We start from the raw sequence: 16896 nt of genomic DNA, 5'->3' as shown, positions 1-16896 counted from the left end.
TTCATACCGCCCCTCTATCCATCCTCTCATGCCTCCTCAGGGTCCTTCCTGCTTCTGCTTCTGCTCTCTAGCCAGCAAGACAGTGGCCTCAAAATACCCTCACGTGGTAGGCACTGATGGCACGCCCATTTTTCCTGGAAAAAAAACAAAAAACCCCAAAACATGAGGCACCTAAAGATTAAGAGCCATGTGGCTAAGGTCATAGAACTGAACTACCAAGTGAGTGCAGTCCTGAGCCGGGAGCCCCTGTGCCCTGACTCTAGGACCCCACCCCCATCCCGTTCCCCGCACTCCTACCTGCTGCATAAAGCCCTAACTCCCTCTGGCCTGGAAGGCCCTGTGTGCTTTGGCCCCCTGGCTCAGCAGTCTTGATCTCCCCTCCCTGGCCTTTCAGTGCTAGTGCTTTGGGCTCTCCAGCAGGGACAGTGATAGAGTAGGGCTGGTAAGTGTGTTGTGGGGGTGGCGAGCGTTGCTGTGACTCGCAGAGTTTCTACTTGCCTCTCGTGTCTGAGGGGCAAGAGATGCTAACCCTCTCATGGAGGAACAGTCCCACACTAGAGAATCAACCCTATGCAGGGTGAGATCATGCTGGGCCCATTGCAGAAACTCCCCCCTCCCCCCCAGAGTCCCACCTCTCAGCCACTCCCATCCTCCCCACCCGCAGGGCATCGAACCCGAGGAGTGGCCACCTCCTGGAAAAGGTCTGCACCCGTCTGCACCCAGCACCAGAGCACTTAAACACTTGTAGAAAATTAAGGAATCCCTTTTAGCTACCCTGACACCGCCACATTGTCCACGTGACCCCGTGCAGAATTCATATTTGGGATCTTGATGGATTAGGGAGCAGAGGAAATTTTTCTCTAAAAAAGTGAAACTCCACAGAACACTAGTGATTTGTTCTTTCTTCTCTGTTTAATCAGTGGGGTGTCTTAGCCCTTTGGAGGAGAAGTTTTGATTTTTGAACTGTTGAACATTTGTTCTTGAATCTTAGGTGTCTTCTGTTTATGAGGCACGATGCACAGAAGAGAGAGGTTCTGGAGCAAAACCGAACGGCCTCCGCAGGAAGACGTACTCCAGCGCCAGCTCCGACTCCCGGGACTCTGGCTCCGAAGGCGGCCAGTGGGCGGGCCCCAGTGGAGAGGAGCTCTTCTCCCGAACTCACCTCTGACCCTGCAGAGTGGCTCCGCTCGTGTCAAACGATGTGTGACGGGAAATCGCCTTCTGTGAGGCCTGTTAGTCTAAAGCAGCAACTTAGGTTTCTTCTTCAATTAACTGATTCACATCAGTGATTCTCTTTCTCTTCTTGCTTATTTTAGAGTTGAGGACAGCTGTCCTGTTGAAGATTTGTTTCCCAGCTGTTCAGTTCTTGCTATCTGAAGTAGACTAGACTGTGCTGTCCAGTGAAGAATGGGTGTGCATGTGCTTGTCTTAGAGGTGTCCCCGCTCCTGCATCGCAGCTGCAGGCCTTCCTTCCCCTCGCTGCCGCTGCTCCGCCATGACCCACCCACATAGCAGCGCCAGCAGCTGTGGCGCTGGCCAGAGACTAGCCATGTTCTCTGAGAGCCAGGAGATGGGCCCTTCCCTGCACGGGGCCCGGGCCTTTCTGAAGGCAGGAGGGAGGCATGGCGACTCATCCGCGGTCCTTCAGTGAAGCCTCATGGACTCTTGACTAGGACCCGCAAGGGTGTGCGCTTAGAGACTTAGTAAACTACTACTGTGTTTTCTCTCTTAGAGTTTCCCTCTAAAGTATCACGGAAGAAACTATGACTTGTTACTCTTGCTAACTGAAGAAGCCAAGGATTTGGGGGGTGGGACAGGAGATGAGGCGGGGAGGGGTAAGGATGCCCCTCACCCACCCCTCAGCCCAGGGTGAGGCCCTTGGTTGCTGTTCATTGGTGACTACTTTGAGTTGTAGTCCTCAAAACTTGGAAGTTACAAACATTTGACATGCAAGAAGGAAGGCCTTATCACCCCAAAGAAATCTTGGCTGCTGCAGCTAGCTGCTTTGTAGCTGTGATGTAGTATAGCTTGCTTCTTACTTTGTGTTTGAGAGAATGTTCTGGGAAGTTCTGTGTGCTGTGGGCTGGGATGGGTAGAGTAATTTTTTCTGCGTATCGGTGTGACTGCTGTTCTGATTATCGCCTCGTGTGACTTGCTTTCCAGTTGCCTTGGGTTCCCCCAAGGAGTCGGTGCATCTCGCAGGAGGCGTGTGCACGCACCGCCCACGTCCTCGAGCGCTCACCACACTGTACAGCAGAGTGATGCGAGGTTAGGAGCAAAAAGTGCAAAATCGAAACATTCTAAATCATTTTCCTTTTTTTAACCAGCTCGCTGTTTTAAAACAAAAACATCTAGCCTGTAAAATCAGGTTAGCATGTCTGCGACATCAGGGATGTTGGAGAAAAGTCTGACAGCGTCACCACTGACTTGGGCAGGCAGTGGACACAGGAATAACGAGCTTATTGGCTGGGAACTGAACTGCCCCACGAAGTATTTGGTCTGAAGCAGTTAAGTGTGTTGTGTTTTCTTAATTGACAATGTAGAAAGCAGCATCAGTGCTGTGTGGAGTGCTGGAGTTGTGTGTGTCCTCACCATGGGAAGCCCGGATCGCTCTCTGGGGTCCTCACTGCCTGCTAGGGTTTATTTTTATACAGCATACCATCATCCTTTGACACTTTACAGTGGATGTGTGTGTGTGTGTGTGTGTGTGTGTGTGTGTGTGTATGTGTATGTGTGTGTATGTGTGTGTATGAGTGCGTGTGTGCATGTGTAAGGTTTTTTTGTTGCACTTATTTATTTATAGACATAAGTTTTTATGTATTTTCTTTCTTTTAGAGCTTCCTAAAATTTGATTAGCATCTGCACTGAAATATCACTTAATAACATCAAAGGCAAAAAAAAAAAAAAGGATTGGAAATTGAAAATTCCTAAAATCACTGCAGTGACCATTATCCTAGGAATCGTTGCTTATGTAGCAGAGACCAAATAAATAGATTTCCGATACAACCTTGAGCTCAGCTGATTGTGGACAGCTGCTGCTCATCATGAAAGGGCTCCAAAGTGACAAAGGAGCTGACATCCTCCAGCGTGGGGGAGGGGCTATAGAATGCCTTCCGTGGGGGACGGGAAGGCTGATAAGCAAAGGATCGACAAAGTCTATTTGTTATCATAGTGAAGTGGCTAAAGCTCAGAGGCTTTTAGCACAGAGTTGAAAGTGTGGTTTTTAAGTTTTGTGAATGGATGATCACAAAAAGCATTAAAAACAGTTGGCAAATGCTGAGCGCGCTATGGTGTGGCGCATACACTATGCCATGGTGTGGCACGCTCACTGGTGTGACATGCTCACTGTGATGTGCCGTGCACACTACCCTGTGGCACACACTGGTGTGACACGCTCACTGGTGTGGCACACTACTCTGTAGTGTGGCAGCACTGGTGTGACGCAGGTTGCATATCCATAGCACTGAGGTTTCAGTTTTCCATTCCTGCGCTCAGATTTTTTTTTCCGTGGTTGTATTGTTCTGATTTCACGTACACCAGAGTAACTGATTTTTTTTTGTTTGTTTTCTTGTGGAGTTAACACCAAATAAAAAAAAAATTAAAAACAGTTTGCTGATATTATTTATGATACAAAAGATTTCAAGAAACTCGGCCTCTTAACTGAAGAACCTAAGAGCGTAAATTACCTTATTATATGGAAAGCAGGTAACTTCCTTACAGAGGCCCCGGAAACTGGAAAGGGGAGTGGGCGGGGTCTATTGAGTAATAAGCAGACTTTTTATCCCAGCACACGCGGTAGGCCTGATCCTCACAAAGGTAATAAAACTGCTTCTTTGTTTTTCTCTGGAGAAAAAAAAACAACAGATGTTTACACATGTAACATGATTGGTGTCTGTTATAAAAAGAAGTCTGTGTATGCTTAAGAGCGCACATGGGGAAGGCAGACGCCTCCATTCTTCACCCCTGTGCTGCAGAGCTGCCACAGCCCCTGGTTGAGACAGGAACTCGCTCTGTCCTGACGTCCAGGCTCAGCAGTCACGCAGCTGTGTGGTTACAGTTGGATTCTCTGCCATCATGAGGTTTAGCATTGATCACGGTTGGTTAGAGCATTTTTCTGTGTATTCACTACTGAATGCTATTCCTGTGGGCAGCCTTGAGCGTGTCTGTCCTTACTGGTGGGCACAGCTCCCGTGGGGAGATCCTGGGCTGCCGTGGCGCGCTGGCCGGCGTCCTCTGGAGCAGGCTCTGGCCACCATCTGAGGTGGTATGTGCCTTTTTCTCCACGCTGTAGCATGTACTTCATTTGAGCCATTTGAGGAAAGTTCTTGTTCTCAGTTTAGCAGTCACCTTTCATGGAGGGGGGTGGAGGTGGGGGCGAGGGGCCTCCGTAGAGGACTAAATTTTGACTTACTGCTTGTGCCTGTCCTGTTTTAATACTTGAAAATGTTTTCTCTACCTTATAACACCTATTTTCCCATGGTTTTTTTGTTTCTTTTGTTTTTTGCCAGTGCTGGTGCTGTCTCTTAAGCTTTTTGCTCCAGGCCAGCATTCTACCACTTGAGTCACAGCACCATTTCCAGCTTTTTCTGTAATTAATTGGAGATGAGTCTCAGTGGCGGGCTGGGAAGGTGGCTCAGTGGTAGAGCACTTGCCTTGTGTGCCTGAGGTCCTGAGTTCGACTCCTCAGCACCACATAAGCAAAAAGAAAAAAGCCGGAAGTGGTGCTGTGGCTCTAGCCTTGAGCTGAAGAGCTGAGGGACAGTGCCCAGGCCCAGAGTTCAGGCCCCACGACCGGACCCCCCCCCCCCCAAAAAAAAAAAGTCTCAGTGGCTTTCCTGTGCAGCTCACTTTGAACCGTGATCCTCAGACCTCAGCCTCCTGAGTAGCTAGGATGACAGGCGTGACCACTGGCGCCCTACAGAACCCATATTCTTTATGCAGTTTATCTCTGAAAAAAATGAAGCTTAAGGATGCGACCTCGTTTTCCCCAGTTCACTTCCAGCCACCTTGATACTTTGTGAGCCCTCCATGTTCCCTGGATCTGCCTCTCAAATAGCTGGGATTACAGATGTGTGCCATTGTACCTGGCTTGGTGTTAAGCTGCTTTTGGCTTTGTGATCTTGGGTAGGTAGGGTACCTTGTACCTAGAGAAGCCTCTGAGTGCTGGATCATAATTGACCAAGACTGGTTTCTATGGAGAGTTGGCTTGAACTCTTACCCTCCTTAGAGTGGCCTGGTAGGACCCTCTTCCTGGAGACACCACGGATGTGTGTGTGGCTGGCAGTGATACAGTCACCCAGGTGCTATGGGCACCCAGGAACATGGGACTCGCTCTGTTCAGCCTTCAGCTCAGGGCGCCCTGGGTGTTGAGGGGAAGCCGGCTCCACAGGACGTGAGATGTGTTTAAAGTCACGCAGGTCCCTGGCAGGGCCAGGGCTCCAGCTGAGCCTTGTGACTGCATTCGACGCGCCCACACCGCCACCTCCAGATGTCACTCTACACGCTGGGAGTAGGTTCTGACCAGGATGCCCTCTCCAGGAATTGCGGGCAGGCGGGGCTCACAGGCCCGTCACTGGGATCCCAAGGGCCAATATGATGTGTCCCAGGACTGAGTGTACCCCGTGCTCCCTCTGTGTGTGGGGGGGGGGCAGGGGGAGCCTGGCCAGAGCAGAAGTGCAAAGGGAAAGTTACCCCTGACCAGCTACACAGATCAGTTACATACCTGTGGGTGTCTCCAGGGAAGAGCACCCCAACAGGAAGCCTTGGCTCCCCACCAACCCCTTGCCTGTCTGCGCCTGCTCCCCCCAGCACACGAGTTGCTCTGCCAGGCACTGTGGTCCACTCGAGTGGCACAGGGCGGCCGTAGAGACGGGCCTCTGCCTCAGGCTTGCGGCTCCGGCCCTGCTGCTGTGCCTTGCTGCCGGGCGGCCCTGAGCATGAGCAGGAACGGGAAGGTAGCACACAGGCGGCCGCAGGCCGTGCTCTGAGCACGGACGTCAGGGCAGATGTCACCTGGGCGCCGCCTGCCAGCCACCACCGCTGGTGTGGTTAGTGGGCACCATTGCCAGGGTTAGTCCCAAGGGAGGGGGCTGGTCTGTGGGTCAGGGTCCTTGGCATCTGTGGAAACTGCTGCAGTTGGCCGGCTCTACAGATGTAACCCCTGGCCAGCTAGGTGCTGGCCACAGCCATGTACCATCATGTGACTTACCCAGGCACACCCACACCCTTGAAGACAGGAAAACTGCTTCTCTGGCCATCCCAGGGCCTCCATCTGACTCCCAGTATGCTGGCTTGGCCAGAAGATGGGGCCAAGGGCAGCATCAGATCCACGAGTGCGCGTTGGCGCAGGGCCGAGGAGCTCCGTCCAGACCACCAAGCCTGTGGAGGAGGAAGGCGGGCAGCCGGGCACCTCACCTAAGGCCCACTTGGAGTCTCAGGGGCAGGAGAGCCTCTCCCACAGATCTTGGCACAGATGTACGGGTGAGAAGAGGGCACGGGGCAGGCTCGGCGCGGAGCTAGTTTGGTTTTGCAAGCCCAGGGTGGGTGGCAGGTCCTGAAGGACGAGGGACCCATTTCTCTTCCAGGAAACACAGGAGGCTCTGTCTCCGCCCCAGGCTCCCGCACACCCCAGTGGCTGGCCCTGTTGCCTGCTGGGCAGCACCCCACGGAAGGCCATCAGCAGGGCACAGTGCCACACACAGAAAGGCAGCTTGGAGGGAGGCGCCGGGTGACAGGAACAGGATCTCCCCTCCTTCCAGGGGAGCGGGGAAGCAGCTCGGGGGTGGGCCACACTGCCAGCGCGGGCTCATCTCCAGTCCTAGGGAGGTGGTCTCCCACAGATCAGTGCCGGGCGTGAATGGATGCGTGGTGGGGCTGTTGCCCCCTCTGAAGCCAGTGGCAGGAGCCATTTCATGGCCTCCACTTGGGTATTGGGCTGGGGCTGGGGAGCTGGCAGGACTAGTTCGTGTGGGGCCTTGTATGCCTCCGGCTGCCAGTGTGGAGGGCCTGAGACGGGCACTGTGTATGCCATGGGTGAGCAAGTGCTCTCCAACACTGGGTAAAGACGGCTAGATATGGTGCCAGTTGCTCACGCCTGCCATCCTAGCTACCCAGGAGGCTGAGATCTGAGGATCACAGTTCAAAGCCAGCTGGGCCAGGAAAGTCCGGGAGACTCTTTATCTCCAATGAACCACCAGAAAACCAGAAGTGCTGTGGCTCAAGTGGTAGAGTGCTGGCCTTGAGCTGAAGCACTCAGGGACAGCGCCCAGGCCCAGAGTTCAAGCCCCATGACCGACTAGAATTAAAAATAAGAATGTGCTAGAACTTGTGCAGTATTTCAAAGAAGGCTGTCACAGAGATCTAGATGGAGCGTGAACAAGTGATAAGACAGGTCACTCATGATCACTGTGCCCAGGAGCCTTTCTCAGGCCAGTCTCCTGTAGACTGGTGACCCACCCCACCTCCCAGACAGTGGTGATTTGGGCTTTCTCAGCAGTGAAGCCCTTGGTCAACCATGTGAGAGGAATTGAAGCATGCTGCCATCACATTGAAAACTGGTTAATTGAAAATCAATACAGTGCTCCACGCGGCAACCCCAATGTAAACCAGCCTCAGCGGGTGGCCCGTGGAACCACAGCTGAACAAAATAAATCCAAGAGCCGCTGAGAGCCTTTAACTGAGAGTGCAGTCATACATACCTGTAGTCCCAGCACTCAAGAGGCAGAAGCATGAGGAGCACCTTAGCCCTGACTCAAAAATAAAAGCTGGCTGGATATAGTGACTCAAGCCTACAATCCTCACTAGATAGGAGGTAGAGATCGGGTTGTAGTCGGAGGTCAGAAGTTCACGAGACTCCATCCCAACCAGCTGTTGGGCTAGATCTTGCATGCCTGTAACCCCAGGGACAGAAGTAGGAGGATCCCAGCCCAGGCTTGCCCAGTCATAAAGTAAAGCTCTACCTAAAAAATAACCAAGGTGGGCTGGGAAGGTGGCTCAGTGGTAGAGTGCTTGCCTTGCAGGCATGAGGCCCTGGGTTCGATTCCTCAGCACCATATAAGCAGAAAAAAGCCAGAAGTGGTGCTGTGGCTCAAGTGGTAGAGCACTAGCCTTGAGCTGAAGAGCTGAGGGACAGCGCCCAGGACCAGAGTTCAGGCCCCACAACCGACAAAAAAAAAAAAAAAAAAAAAATTACCAAGGCAAAAAAGGGGGCTAGAGGTATGGCTCAAGTGGTAGAGCAGCTGCGAAGCCCTGAATTCAATCTCCAGTACCACCAAAACCTAAATACATAGTTCATAGGTGCGTACCTATGACCCCAGCTACTTGGGAAGCAGAAATTGGGTGGATTGCAGGTCTAGGCCAGCCAGGGAAGGAAGCTATCTAACACATAAATCAGGTTTGGTGACCCGTGGTGTCAGCTACTGGGAAGGCCACCATTGGCAGAGATTGTGGTGCGAGGCCAACCCAGAGCAAAACTGTGCTATCTTATTAGGAACATAACCAAGGCAGAATGGGTTGGTAGAGCGGCTTAATGGTAGAGCGGCTGCCTGGCAAGTGTAAGGCCCTGAAATCAAACTGCCAAATAAAAATAAATAAGATTGTAAAGAGGGCTATGTTTGTGGCTCAGTGGTCCTGGGTTTTATTCCCAGTGAAGTAATACACACCTACAAAATAGGGTAATAGAAGATATTTGAGAAATTGCTTATTAGATATGCCAATGACATTATCATTATGCTTTTAAAAAGCTGAACTACTGCAGAAACTGAATCTACATTGGGAGAATCTAGGAAAATGGGAGAGTACAGGGGAGACTGGCAGTGATGGGTCTCTCAGGATCCCGTACCGTCTTCTGTTTCACATGGTTTTGGTATCTTCTATCACACACGTTACCCACAAGCGGTTACAAACGGAAGTCAGAGTCAGAGGGGGAGCTCACTCTGAAAGGCAGAGAAGCCACCGCTGTCGCCACCAGTGCCGGACTGAGCCTGGGGCAGGGCCCGGACACAGGACTGACCTCCCGAGTTTTCTGTAGGCCTGCTACCTCTTGGAGGCAGAGCCACTGGAAGCTGCCCACCAACACCTCCTTTCCTTTTGTGGATGCTTGTGCCTGTACTGGGGCGTGAACTCTGAGCCTTGTGTTCTTGTTCAGCTTTCTTGCTCATGGCTGATGCTCTACCATATGAGCCGTGTCTCTAATCCAGCTTTTTTTTTTTTTGCTGGTTTTCCCGCCCATTATGCAAACATCCTTGGCCACAGGATCAGTAAGCAGGGAGATCCCAGGTTGGACAGACTGCGGGCAGGCTCCTTGCAGACGTGGCTAAGAGGCTGTGGTCACCCTTGTGACCCTGCTACCGGGCACCCGTGTGCCATCCCTTCCCAGTTTTCCTCAGTTCACAGAGACTCCATTTTCATCTGACAGTTTTCACCCTGTGCTCTCCCCCACCCACTTCCTATGTTAAAACCAGCCCCACGGTAATTTGTTTGGAAATGATTAGGTGATGAAGTCATCTATCTGACAGATTAGATCAGATTGGTGCCCTTATCAAAGGACCCTCAGCCCTTCAGCCCCTAAGAACACATTGTAAACCTGGAGGCAGACCTCGTCAGCCTCCAGAACTGTGGGAAGCAAATTTCTGTTATTTGTAAGCTGCCAGTCTGCGGTACTTGGTTAGGCCGATCTGAAAGGACTAATCCACAGGACCTTTGCACAGGTTATTTCCTGAGGCCTCTTCTCTTTTCCTAAGCCTTCATGTTGCAGCTGACACTAGGTGTGTCTGTTGCGGTGCTGTTTGTTACAGACGTAGCTCCTGTAGTTTATGGGAACATTCAATCAGTGGCCTCCACAGCATCTGCAGTCTGTGTGCCCAGGGTAGGGGCTCCGGACACACAGTGAGCGGTGCACACGACCTGTCATGACGCCCTCCAAGCCCGGCCTCCCTCAGTCACCATGTCCCACTGATGATGAGATATGTGAAGACTGCTGCAGGGACTCGGACAGTAACGCCAGGGCCTTAGAGCACAGTGCTGAGCGCCTGTACTGAAGGGAAATGTTCTGGGGACATTCTCCATGGTTGACTCCGTTCCCCAGGGCTGCTCTATGCAGCCACCTGTTCTATGCGTGTTCAGGCTCCCGCAGTGCCTCGTGCCAGGAAGAGTTCTCAAGCCTCCCTAGGAAGGCCGGTGGCTCAGCGCGCCCTCCCTAGATATCCCAGATGCTTCCTTGCTTTCCATCACCTGTGCATGAACAAATGCTCGGCAGCCTGCCTCCAACACTGAAGAGCTTCCCGCTCTCGCGTGGCGGGGGGCAGGAGGGGGAGAGGCTGCTGAGGCCCCAGGCTGGGTGGAAGAGCAGAGGGGGTTCTGCCCGGGCTCTGGCCTCCTCTCGCCCTGGAACCCTCTCTTCCTGGGCCTCACTTCTCCAGGCCGACCGGCCTGCCTCGCCTTCCTCCTGCCCACTAAGGAAGGCCGTGGCCTGGTGGCTGCTCTCCACCCCAGACTCGGCCTCCTCGAGCTCCGTGTCCACCTGGGACAGCCCAGAGAGGATGGGTGTGCCGGGCAGAGCGCCAAGCCGCCCATGCTGCCTGCCTCTTTCCGGGCACTCAGTGGTAGGGAGGGAGAGTGGAGGGCTGTGGCGTGGAGGCAGGGATCCCATGGGTAGAGACAGAGCGTGGAGCTGTTGCCTTCTCTGCCCTCTCACCACTTGTACCCCCAGAGGCTGAGGCAGGAGGGTCCTCCTGCCTCACCATCCTGTACCACCACATAGCAAAACCCTTCTCAAAACCACCCCAGAAAGCCTCCTCCCCCATTCCCCACCCACTGCCCTGTGGGCAGAGTGGCCAGGGCTGGTAGGATGAGATCCAAGGGAGAGGCTGGTACCAGAGCCAAACTCGAGGTCTTGGCTGCTCATGGCTGGTGCTCCACCACAGAACAATGCCTCCAGCCCGCCTTTCTGCTGGCTAACTGGCAATGGAGCAGCTTGGATTACCAGTGTGAGCCACCAGTGCCCTGCTTCCCTGGAGGTTCTGAGAGATTTAGGGTAGAGATTTAGTGACTCCTTGTGCTCACCTGGCATCCTGGTGCCCAGCACAATGCCTGACCTAACACGTGGGAAGTGCTGAGGGACCCTTAGGGTAGAGACCCAGGGATGGACCCTGAAGTGGGGCAGCAGAGGGGAAGTGGCACTGTCACTCTCCCCCTGCCCCCTGCTTTGCTCTTGGGTGGCAGCAACAGCAGACTGCTCGAGGATGCCTTTACTGCTGGGCACTGGTGCTCACGCCTGTAATTTTAGCTACTCAGGAGGCTGAGATCTGAGGATCGCAATTCAAAGTCAGCCTGGGCAGGAAAGTCCGTGAGACTCTTTATCTCCAATGAGCCACCAGAAAACCAGAAGTGGCACTGTGGCTCAAGTGGTAGAGACTAGCCGTGAGCTACAGAGCTGAGGGACAGGGGCTGGGAAGGTGGCTCAGTGGTAGAGCACTTGCCTTGCATGCTCAAGGTCCTGGGTTCGATTCCTCAGCACCACATAAGAAAAGAGCCGGAAGTGGGGCTGTGGCTTAAGTGGTAGAGTGCTAGCCTTGAGCTGAAGAGCTGAGGGACAGCGCCCAGGCCCAGAGTTCAGGCCCCACGACCGGACCCAAAAAAAAAAAAAAAAACCTTGTGACAGAGCTGAGGGACAGCGCCCAGGCCCAGAGTTCAAGCCCCATGACCGACAAAAAACAAAGCAACGCTGCTCTGGAGATTCCTTTGGTGAGCTGTGACACAAAGCCCTCTGTGCATTTCCTCAGAGCCTGAGCCTGGCCTCTTCTTTCTCTGATGCATCAGTGTGACCCGAGGGAATCTGTGCCCATGCCTCCTCCTGCCCTCTACCCCAGGCTCTGGAGATGGGTGTTCCTGGGTTGGGAGCCAGTCCCTCCTGAGTTAAGCCTCCCAGAATCTGGGTGCTGAGTTCCCAGAGCAGCCGGAGAGTGGGGCACAACCCGGTGGTCCTCAGCCCAATCGAGCGTGTCTGTGGTGATGCCAGCCTCTCAAGGGGGTGCAGGCCTTGTGTTGCTTTGGTCAGGTTTTGGGGGCAAGATCACCCTCCCATGGCCTTGGGCACTGTGCTTATGTTTGTGGGCCCATCCTCCTTGTTTGTGGGGACATTTAAAGTTACAAAACGTACAGGCGAAGATGCTAGGGTGTACTGGGTACTTCCTCTTTTACCCCTATACTTTTTTCCCCCCTCCTCCTCCTTCTCTTCCTTCTTCTCCTTTTGTACTGGGGATTGAACTCAGGACCTCGAGCTTGTTAGACAGGTGCTTAACCACTTGAGCCACACTCCAGGCTTTTTAGCTTTGTTTTCTGGCTTGGGCTTGGCTTCTGACAGTGGTCCCCCTATCACTGCTGGGAGTGGGTGGTGCTGTGGCCAAGAGCTTTCCAGGCATGCTAGACACTGGCAAAGATAGGTAGACAGTTTTTTTTTTTTTTTTTTGCATTTCCCTGTTGGATCCTGGTGACAGGGTAGGAGGAAAGGCTGTCTGTCTTATGGAGATAGAGGTGCAGGGGGAGGCAGGTAGAGAGGCTTTCTGGATGCCTGAGGCATTGGCCAGTGACATAAGGGTCTGATGGACTTCCTGTCTGAATCAAGCAAGGGCTTTACAGTCATCCCAGGAACCATTGGGGTTGGCGTCCTGGGAAGCAGTAGAGCCTGCAGCAGTGGGCCAGGCTGGGGCCCCAGGCACAGCTGACACCTTGACAGTGTTCTCTCAATTCCAGGCATCAAGGAGGTGCTAGGTTCTGAGAGGTGAAGTGAGGTGACACAGATAGCCACACATCTCAATCCTGTTTGTTGTTTTTAATTTTGCTAGGCTCAGATTGCTGTGTGCCTTTACCTAGAATACTTCCGGGTGCTGAGGACAATAAGGTAAGACATAGGTCAAAGCCACAGGCAGGGAAGGGGATGTGGGCTCTTGGGGGGGTCTTTCTCCAGCAACAGGCTGGCGAGTGTGAGTGGAAAGGCCGATAGGGGGCGCCAAACGCAAAGCTTTGCACCACAATGGCTCCTGATTGTTGTAAACCCTCCAGACTCTCAATCAGGCTGGGAAGTAGTTAGGGAGTCCCAAGAAATGCTGTGAAAGCCATCCTACTAATCTCATGTGCCCAGTTCTACCTGAGCCAGCACTGGGCAAGGATCTGCCTTCCTGTTAGTGTGGAGGAGCAGGGACAAGACCTGGTATTGTTTTTGCTTAAAATCACCAAGTTTAGGCTTTTATAAAGCTTCTATTAGACACCAATACTCTGCTTTCTTGTATTACACCAAGAGGTGGTTATTGTTATTTTTTAGAATCCTTCCTACTATCACTAATATGTGCCAAGCAATTTTACAGCAATGAGCTGGGGAGGAGAGACAAGTTAGGGGTTTTGTGAGCCACCCCCAATGACCCTACCCCACACAAAACGAATTCACTGCGTGTCTCCAGGTGTTGGGCTGACGTGATGCTCTTCCTGACCCTGACTGGTCCACTCGAGTCCTGGGGTCGGCTCAGCTATAGTGGGCTCTTGGGTTTCCCCTTTGGTGATTCCTGGTCTAAACCCAGGTCTTCTTGGTGGGGCCACAGCAATCTGACACATCTGCAACTGGCCCAGGAGGAATACATGTGATGAGCTTGCTGGGTCTGGTTCACAGAGCTCACCCTCTAGAGGGTCAACTACTTCTCCTATGGGGTGGCCAAGCAGCATCGCCAAGAAGCAGGCATCTGGCGGGGAATTCTATCTGAATTCATGCTCTGCTCCGTGAAACGGATTCGATCACAGCCCTCCCCACTCCCCCCGTTAGATAGAAATAACACACACAGATGGCAGACCGTTCTGCACCTTACCCAGCTTCCAGAACACTCGTGAAGCCCGACCTCACCTCCGCGGGCCCGCAGCGCTGATGAGAAGCCTTCAGGGAGTGGAGATGGCGCCAGGCCCCAGGTGAGCGCACCACGGAGGAAGCCGAGAAGCCCTCTCTGCGGACCAAGAGGTCAAAGCCGCGCCCGGGGCCGCGGAGGCCGCCCACCCCGGCGCGTGCTCGCGCGGCCTCCTCCCTTTGTCCGGCACGGCGCGCGTCCCTCCCGCACCTGCGGGCAGGGGCGCCCCATCGATGCGCTCCGCCGCTCGGCTCCCCACGCCTGGTCCAGCCCGCTCGTGCCCCTTCCCCCGCCCAGCCGCTTCCCACTTCCAAGATGGCCGCGGGTGGAGTCGACCAGGTGAGGGAGCCCCTGTCGCGCTCCTGCGCCGGCTCTGCGGATACCCGAACCCTCTCGAGGCTTTTCCGCGCAGCTCCGCTCGGACCCGGGACAGCAAAGGGCCTGAGGCGCTGCACTGAAGCCGGGCGGGCATCTAGCGGCCGGAAGAGGGGCGGGCGAGCGACGCCGAGCTCCGAGCGCAGCGGCGGCGCGGCGGGGGTGACGGGCCGGGCGGAAGAGCGGGCTCAGCCGAGGGGGCGTGGCCAGGAGCGGGGGCGTGGCCGTGCGAGGGCGTGTCCCGGGAGGGGCGTGGCCGCGCCGCGGCTGGCGCGCACCTGCCACGGACGCGCTGCGGCGGCGCGGGCCCAGCCGGCTGCGGGTCCCGCTCGGCCTGGGGCGCGGGCCCGGGATGGCGTGTGAGCCGCGCTGACGGGGTACTGGGGGCTTCGGGAAGGCCGGGCCGCGAGGGGCGCGCCTCAGGCGGGGGAGGGGGCTCGGGGCCGGCCCGGCTCGGGGCGGAGGGCCGGCCGCGCTCCCCCGTCCCTCGCGCCTTGGCCGGAACTCGGCAAAAAGTTTCTCCCTCGGACGCGGGGCTCGGAGCGCCCGCCGCGGGAGAGCGTGCGCGCCCGGGCGGAGCCGGCGGGGCCCCGTCCGTGGATCTCCGTGTCCGGCCGCGGAGGTGCCGGTGGGCCCGAGGCGGGGTCCCCGCTGACCCCGGACGGGACGCACGGGAGCCCGGCGGGAAGCCCTGTGCGTCGTCAGGGCGAACCCGAAGCTTTGCCGTGGGGGGTCAGTGCGCCCCCAAACCTGGCCGCCTCGGCCCCGCTCGGGCGTCGCGCGGGCGCGGTGGGACCCGGGGGGGGGGGGGGGACCCGGTCCGGCCCTCCGCTCTCCGCCCGCCCAGCACGGCTGTGGGAAGCCGGGGTCGCCGCTTACCGAGCAGGTCTGCCGGGGAGGTGCCGGCCTGGGGGTCGAGGCCCCCGGGGAAGAGGCCCGTGGTCCGCCGCCGGCGGCCACTCTGCGCTGCGGGCTCGGCCCAGCCCACCCCCGCCGACCCCCCGCCACGCACACTCCGCTCTTTAAAAGTGACTGTTGTGGCTCGCGTGGCTCACGGCTCAGAGCTACTAACCTTCGTGTTCCAACCTTGACACGGGCACGTGTAGACATTAATACGCGGTCTACCGGAGAGAATTTCAAAGGGAACTGTGTAATTCAGGGCTGGGTTAGAAAGTTCTTGGGCCCGGCTTATGCTTGACTGTGGGACTGGAAAGCCTTCAGGGCTGGATTAGCGTGGCTGAGGTCGGGAGAGCTGTTAGTGGCAGGAGGAAGCTATACCTCCAGCCTGTGTACACACACAGTGGCTGTTTCTGGGCCTGCTTATGCAAATGTGTTGCTAAAATTGTGGGGCTGAGGTGGCTGGTCCTCTCTTGCCCAGAAGAATAACACCAGCCAGCATCTCCAAGGCTTAGCTCGTGCTGAGGATCTGTGTGCATTTCTTTCCTTAATTCTTGTCAGTGAGGTGTCCCCATCTTACTTCAAGGAAACAGAGGCAGAGGGAAGTTAAGAAAGGAACTCAAGATTACACAACCGGTTCCTGGATTAGCCTAGATTTGAATCCAGAAAGTCTACTTCTAAAGCCTGGGCTATTTTTCCTGTTTTATTTTTAAAATTTACTTTTTTCAGTACTGGAGTTTGAATTCCGGGCCTCAAGTGCCTGCAGGCATTCACTCACTTGAACCACAGCCCTTAGGTCTTTTTGCTTTGCTTAGGTTTTGAGAAAGAGTCTCATGTTTCTGCCTGGAGGCTGGCTGTGACAATTCTTACCCTAAAGACCAATCCATTAAAAAAAATGACTTGCCTGGCACCAGCGGCTCATGTTTATAATCTTCGCTATTCAGGAGGTTGAGATCTGAGGAGTGAGGTTCAAAGCCAGCCCTGGCAGGAAAGTCCGTTGAGACTGTTATGTCCAATGAAGCACCAAAAAGCTGGAAGTTGAGCTGTGACTTCAGTGGTAGTGCTATTCTTGAGCAAAAATGTTCAAGGACAGCACCTAGGCCCTGAGTTCAAGCACTAGGACCAGTGTGCACACGAGTGCGCATGCGTGCGCGCGCACAAACACACACACACACACAATATACTTTTATAGTAACTAGCCCATTCTAGGCAATGTGTGGTAGTGCAAAGGGTATGACCTGTCATGCTAGGCAGGATGGCTGCAGTTGCTTGCTTGTACTGGCCCTCAGGGTGGCATGTGCCCTGGGGTGGTGACTCCAAGTAATTCGGGTGGTGGGGTGTTAACCAGATTATGGATGGAAACACCAAATTCAGTGCCTGGCAGGCCGGAGTAGCTGCTTGCCCTTCCTGCCTCCACCAGGACTGGAGTTAAGGAAGAAGGCCCATTGGTGCCATAGAGCCTCTGAAGAGGAAGCGGGGCTCCATGGGGCGGGGACAGGGTGGGGGTGGGGTGCTCGTCCCTGGCCTTCCTTGGTTCCATGGTGTGATCGGTTCCCCTGACCTATCTTGTGCTGCAAGTGCAGCCTCGTGGAAACATGGGGGACCTTGAGGCCTCGCTGGAGACAGAAGATTCAGGTGGGGCCCGTCCAGGAGACCTGGGCAGGAAGAATACTCTTCACGAAGTGTAAGATGGAGAGTACAGGGGCTGGGAAGGTGGCTCAGTGGTAGAGTGCTTACC

At 54.9% G+C, this 16896-nt stretch overlaps 2 protein-coding genes across 5 annotated transcripts in view; both read left to right on the top strand.

The window, feature by feature from the left end:
* Positions 1-3600, top strand: part of Kiaa0232 (KIAA0232 ortholog) — a 63346-nt gene extending 59746 nt beyond the window's left edge. For 3 of the 4 annotated variants that reach the window (XM_070021797.1, XM_070021795.1, XM_070021794.1), the window contains one exon: positions 992-3600. In XM_070021797.1, the coding sequence (XP_069877898.1) occupies positions 992-1168 (177 nt within the window). In that variant the 3' untranslated portion in view covers positions 1169-3600. The remainder of the gene's footprint in view (positions 1-991) is intronic. The other variant, XM_070021796.1, reaches the window with a different exon arrangement.
* A 10604-nt stretch (positions 3601-14204) lies between these two features.
* The window catches only part of Tbc1d14 (TBC1 domain family member 14), an 80027-nt gene continuing 77335 nt past the window's right edge, over positions 14205-16896 (top strand). The window contains exon 1 of the mRNA XM_070021799.1: positions 14205-14225. The gene's annotated coding sequence lies outside the window, so the exon portion shown is untranslated. The remainder of the gene's footprint in view (positions 14226-16896) is intronic.

Source organism: Dipodomys merriami, unplaced genomic scaffold, assembly GCF_024711535.1.
Source record: "Dipodomys merriami isolate MVZ:Mamm:240054 unplaced genomic scaffold, mDipMer1.0.p SCAF_143, whole genome shotgun sequence".
NCBI lineage: Eukaryota > Metazoa > Chordata > Mammalia > Rodentia > Heteromyidae > Dipodomys > Dipodomys merriami.
The sequence above is the reverse complement of the archived record's forward strand: the minus strand, read 5'-3'. Positions and strand labels throughout refer to the sequence as shown.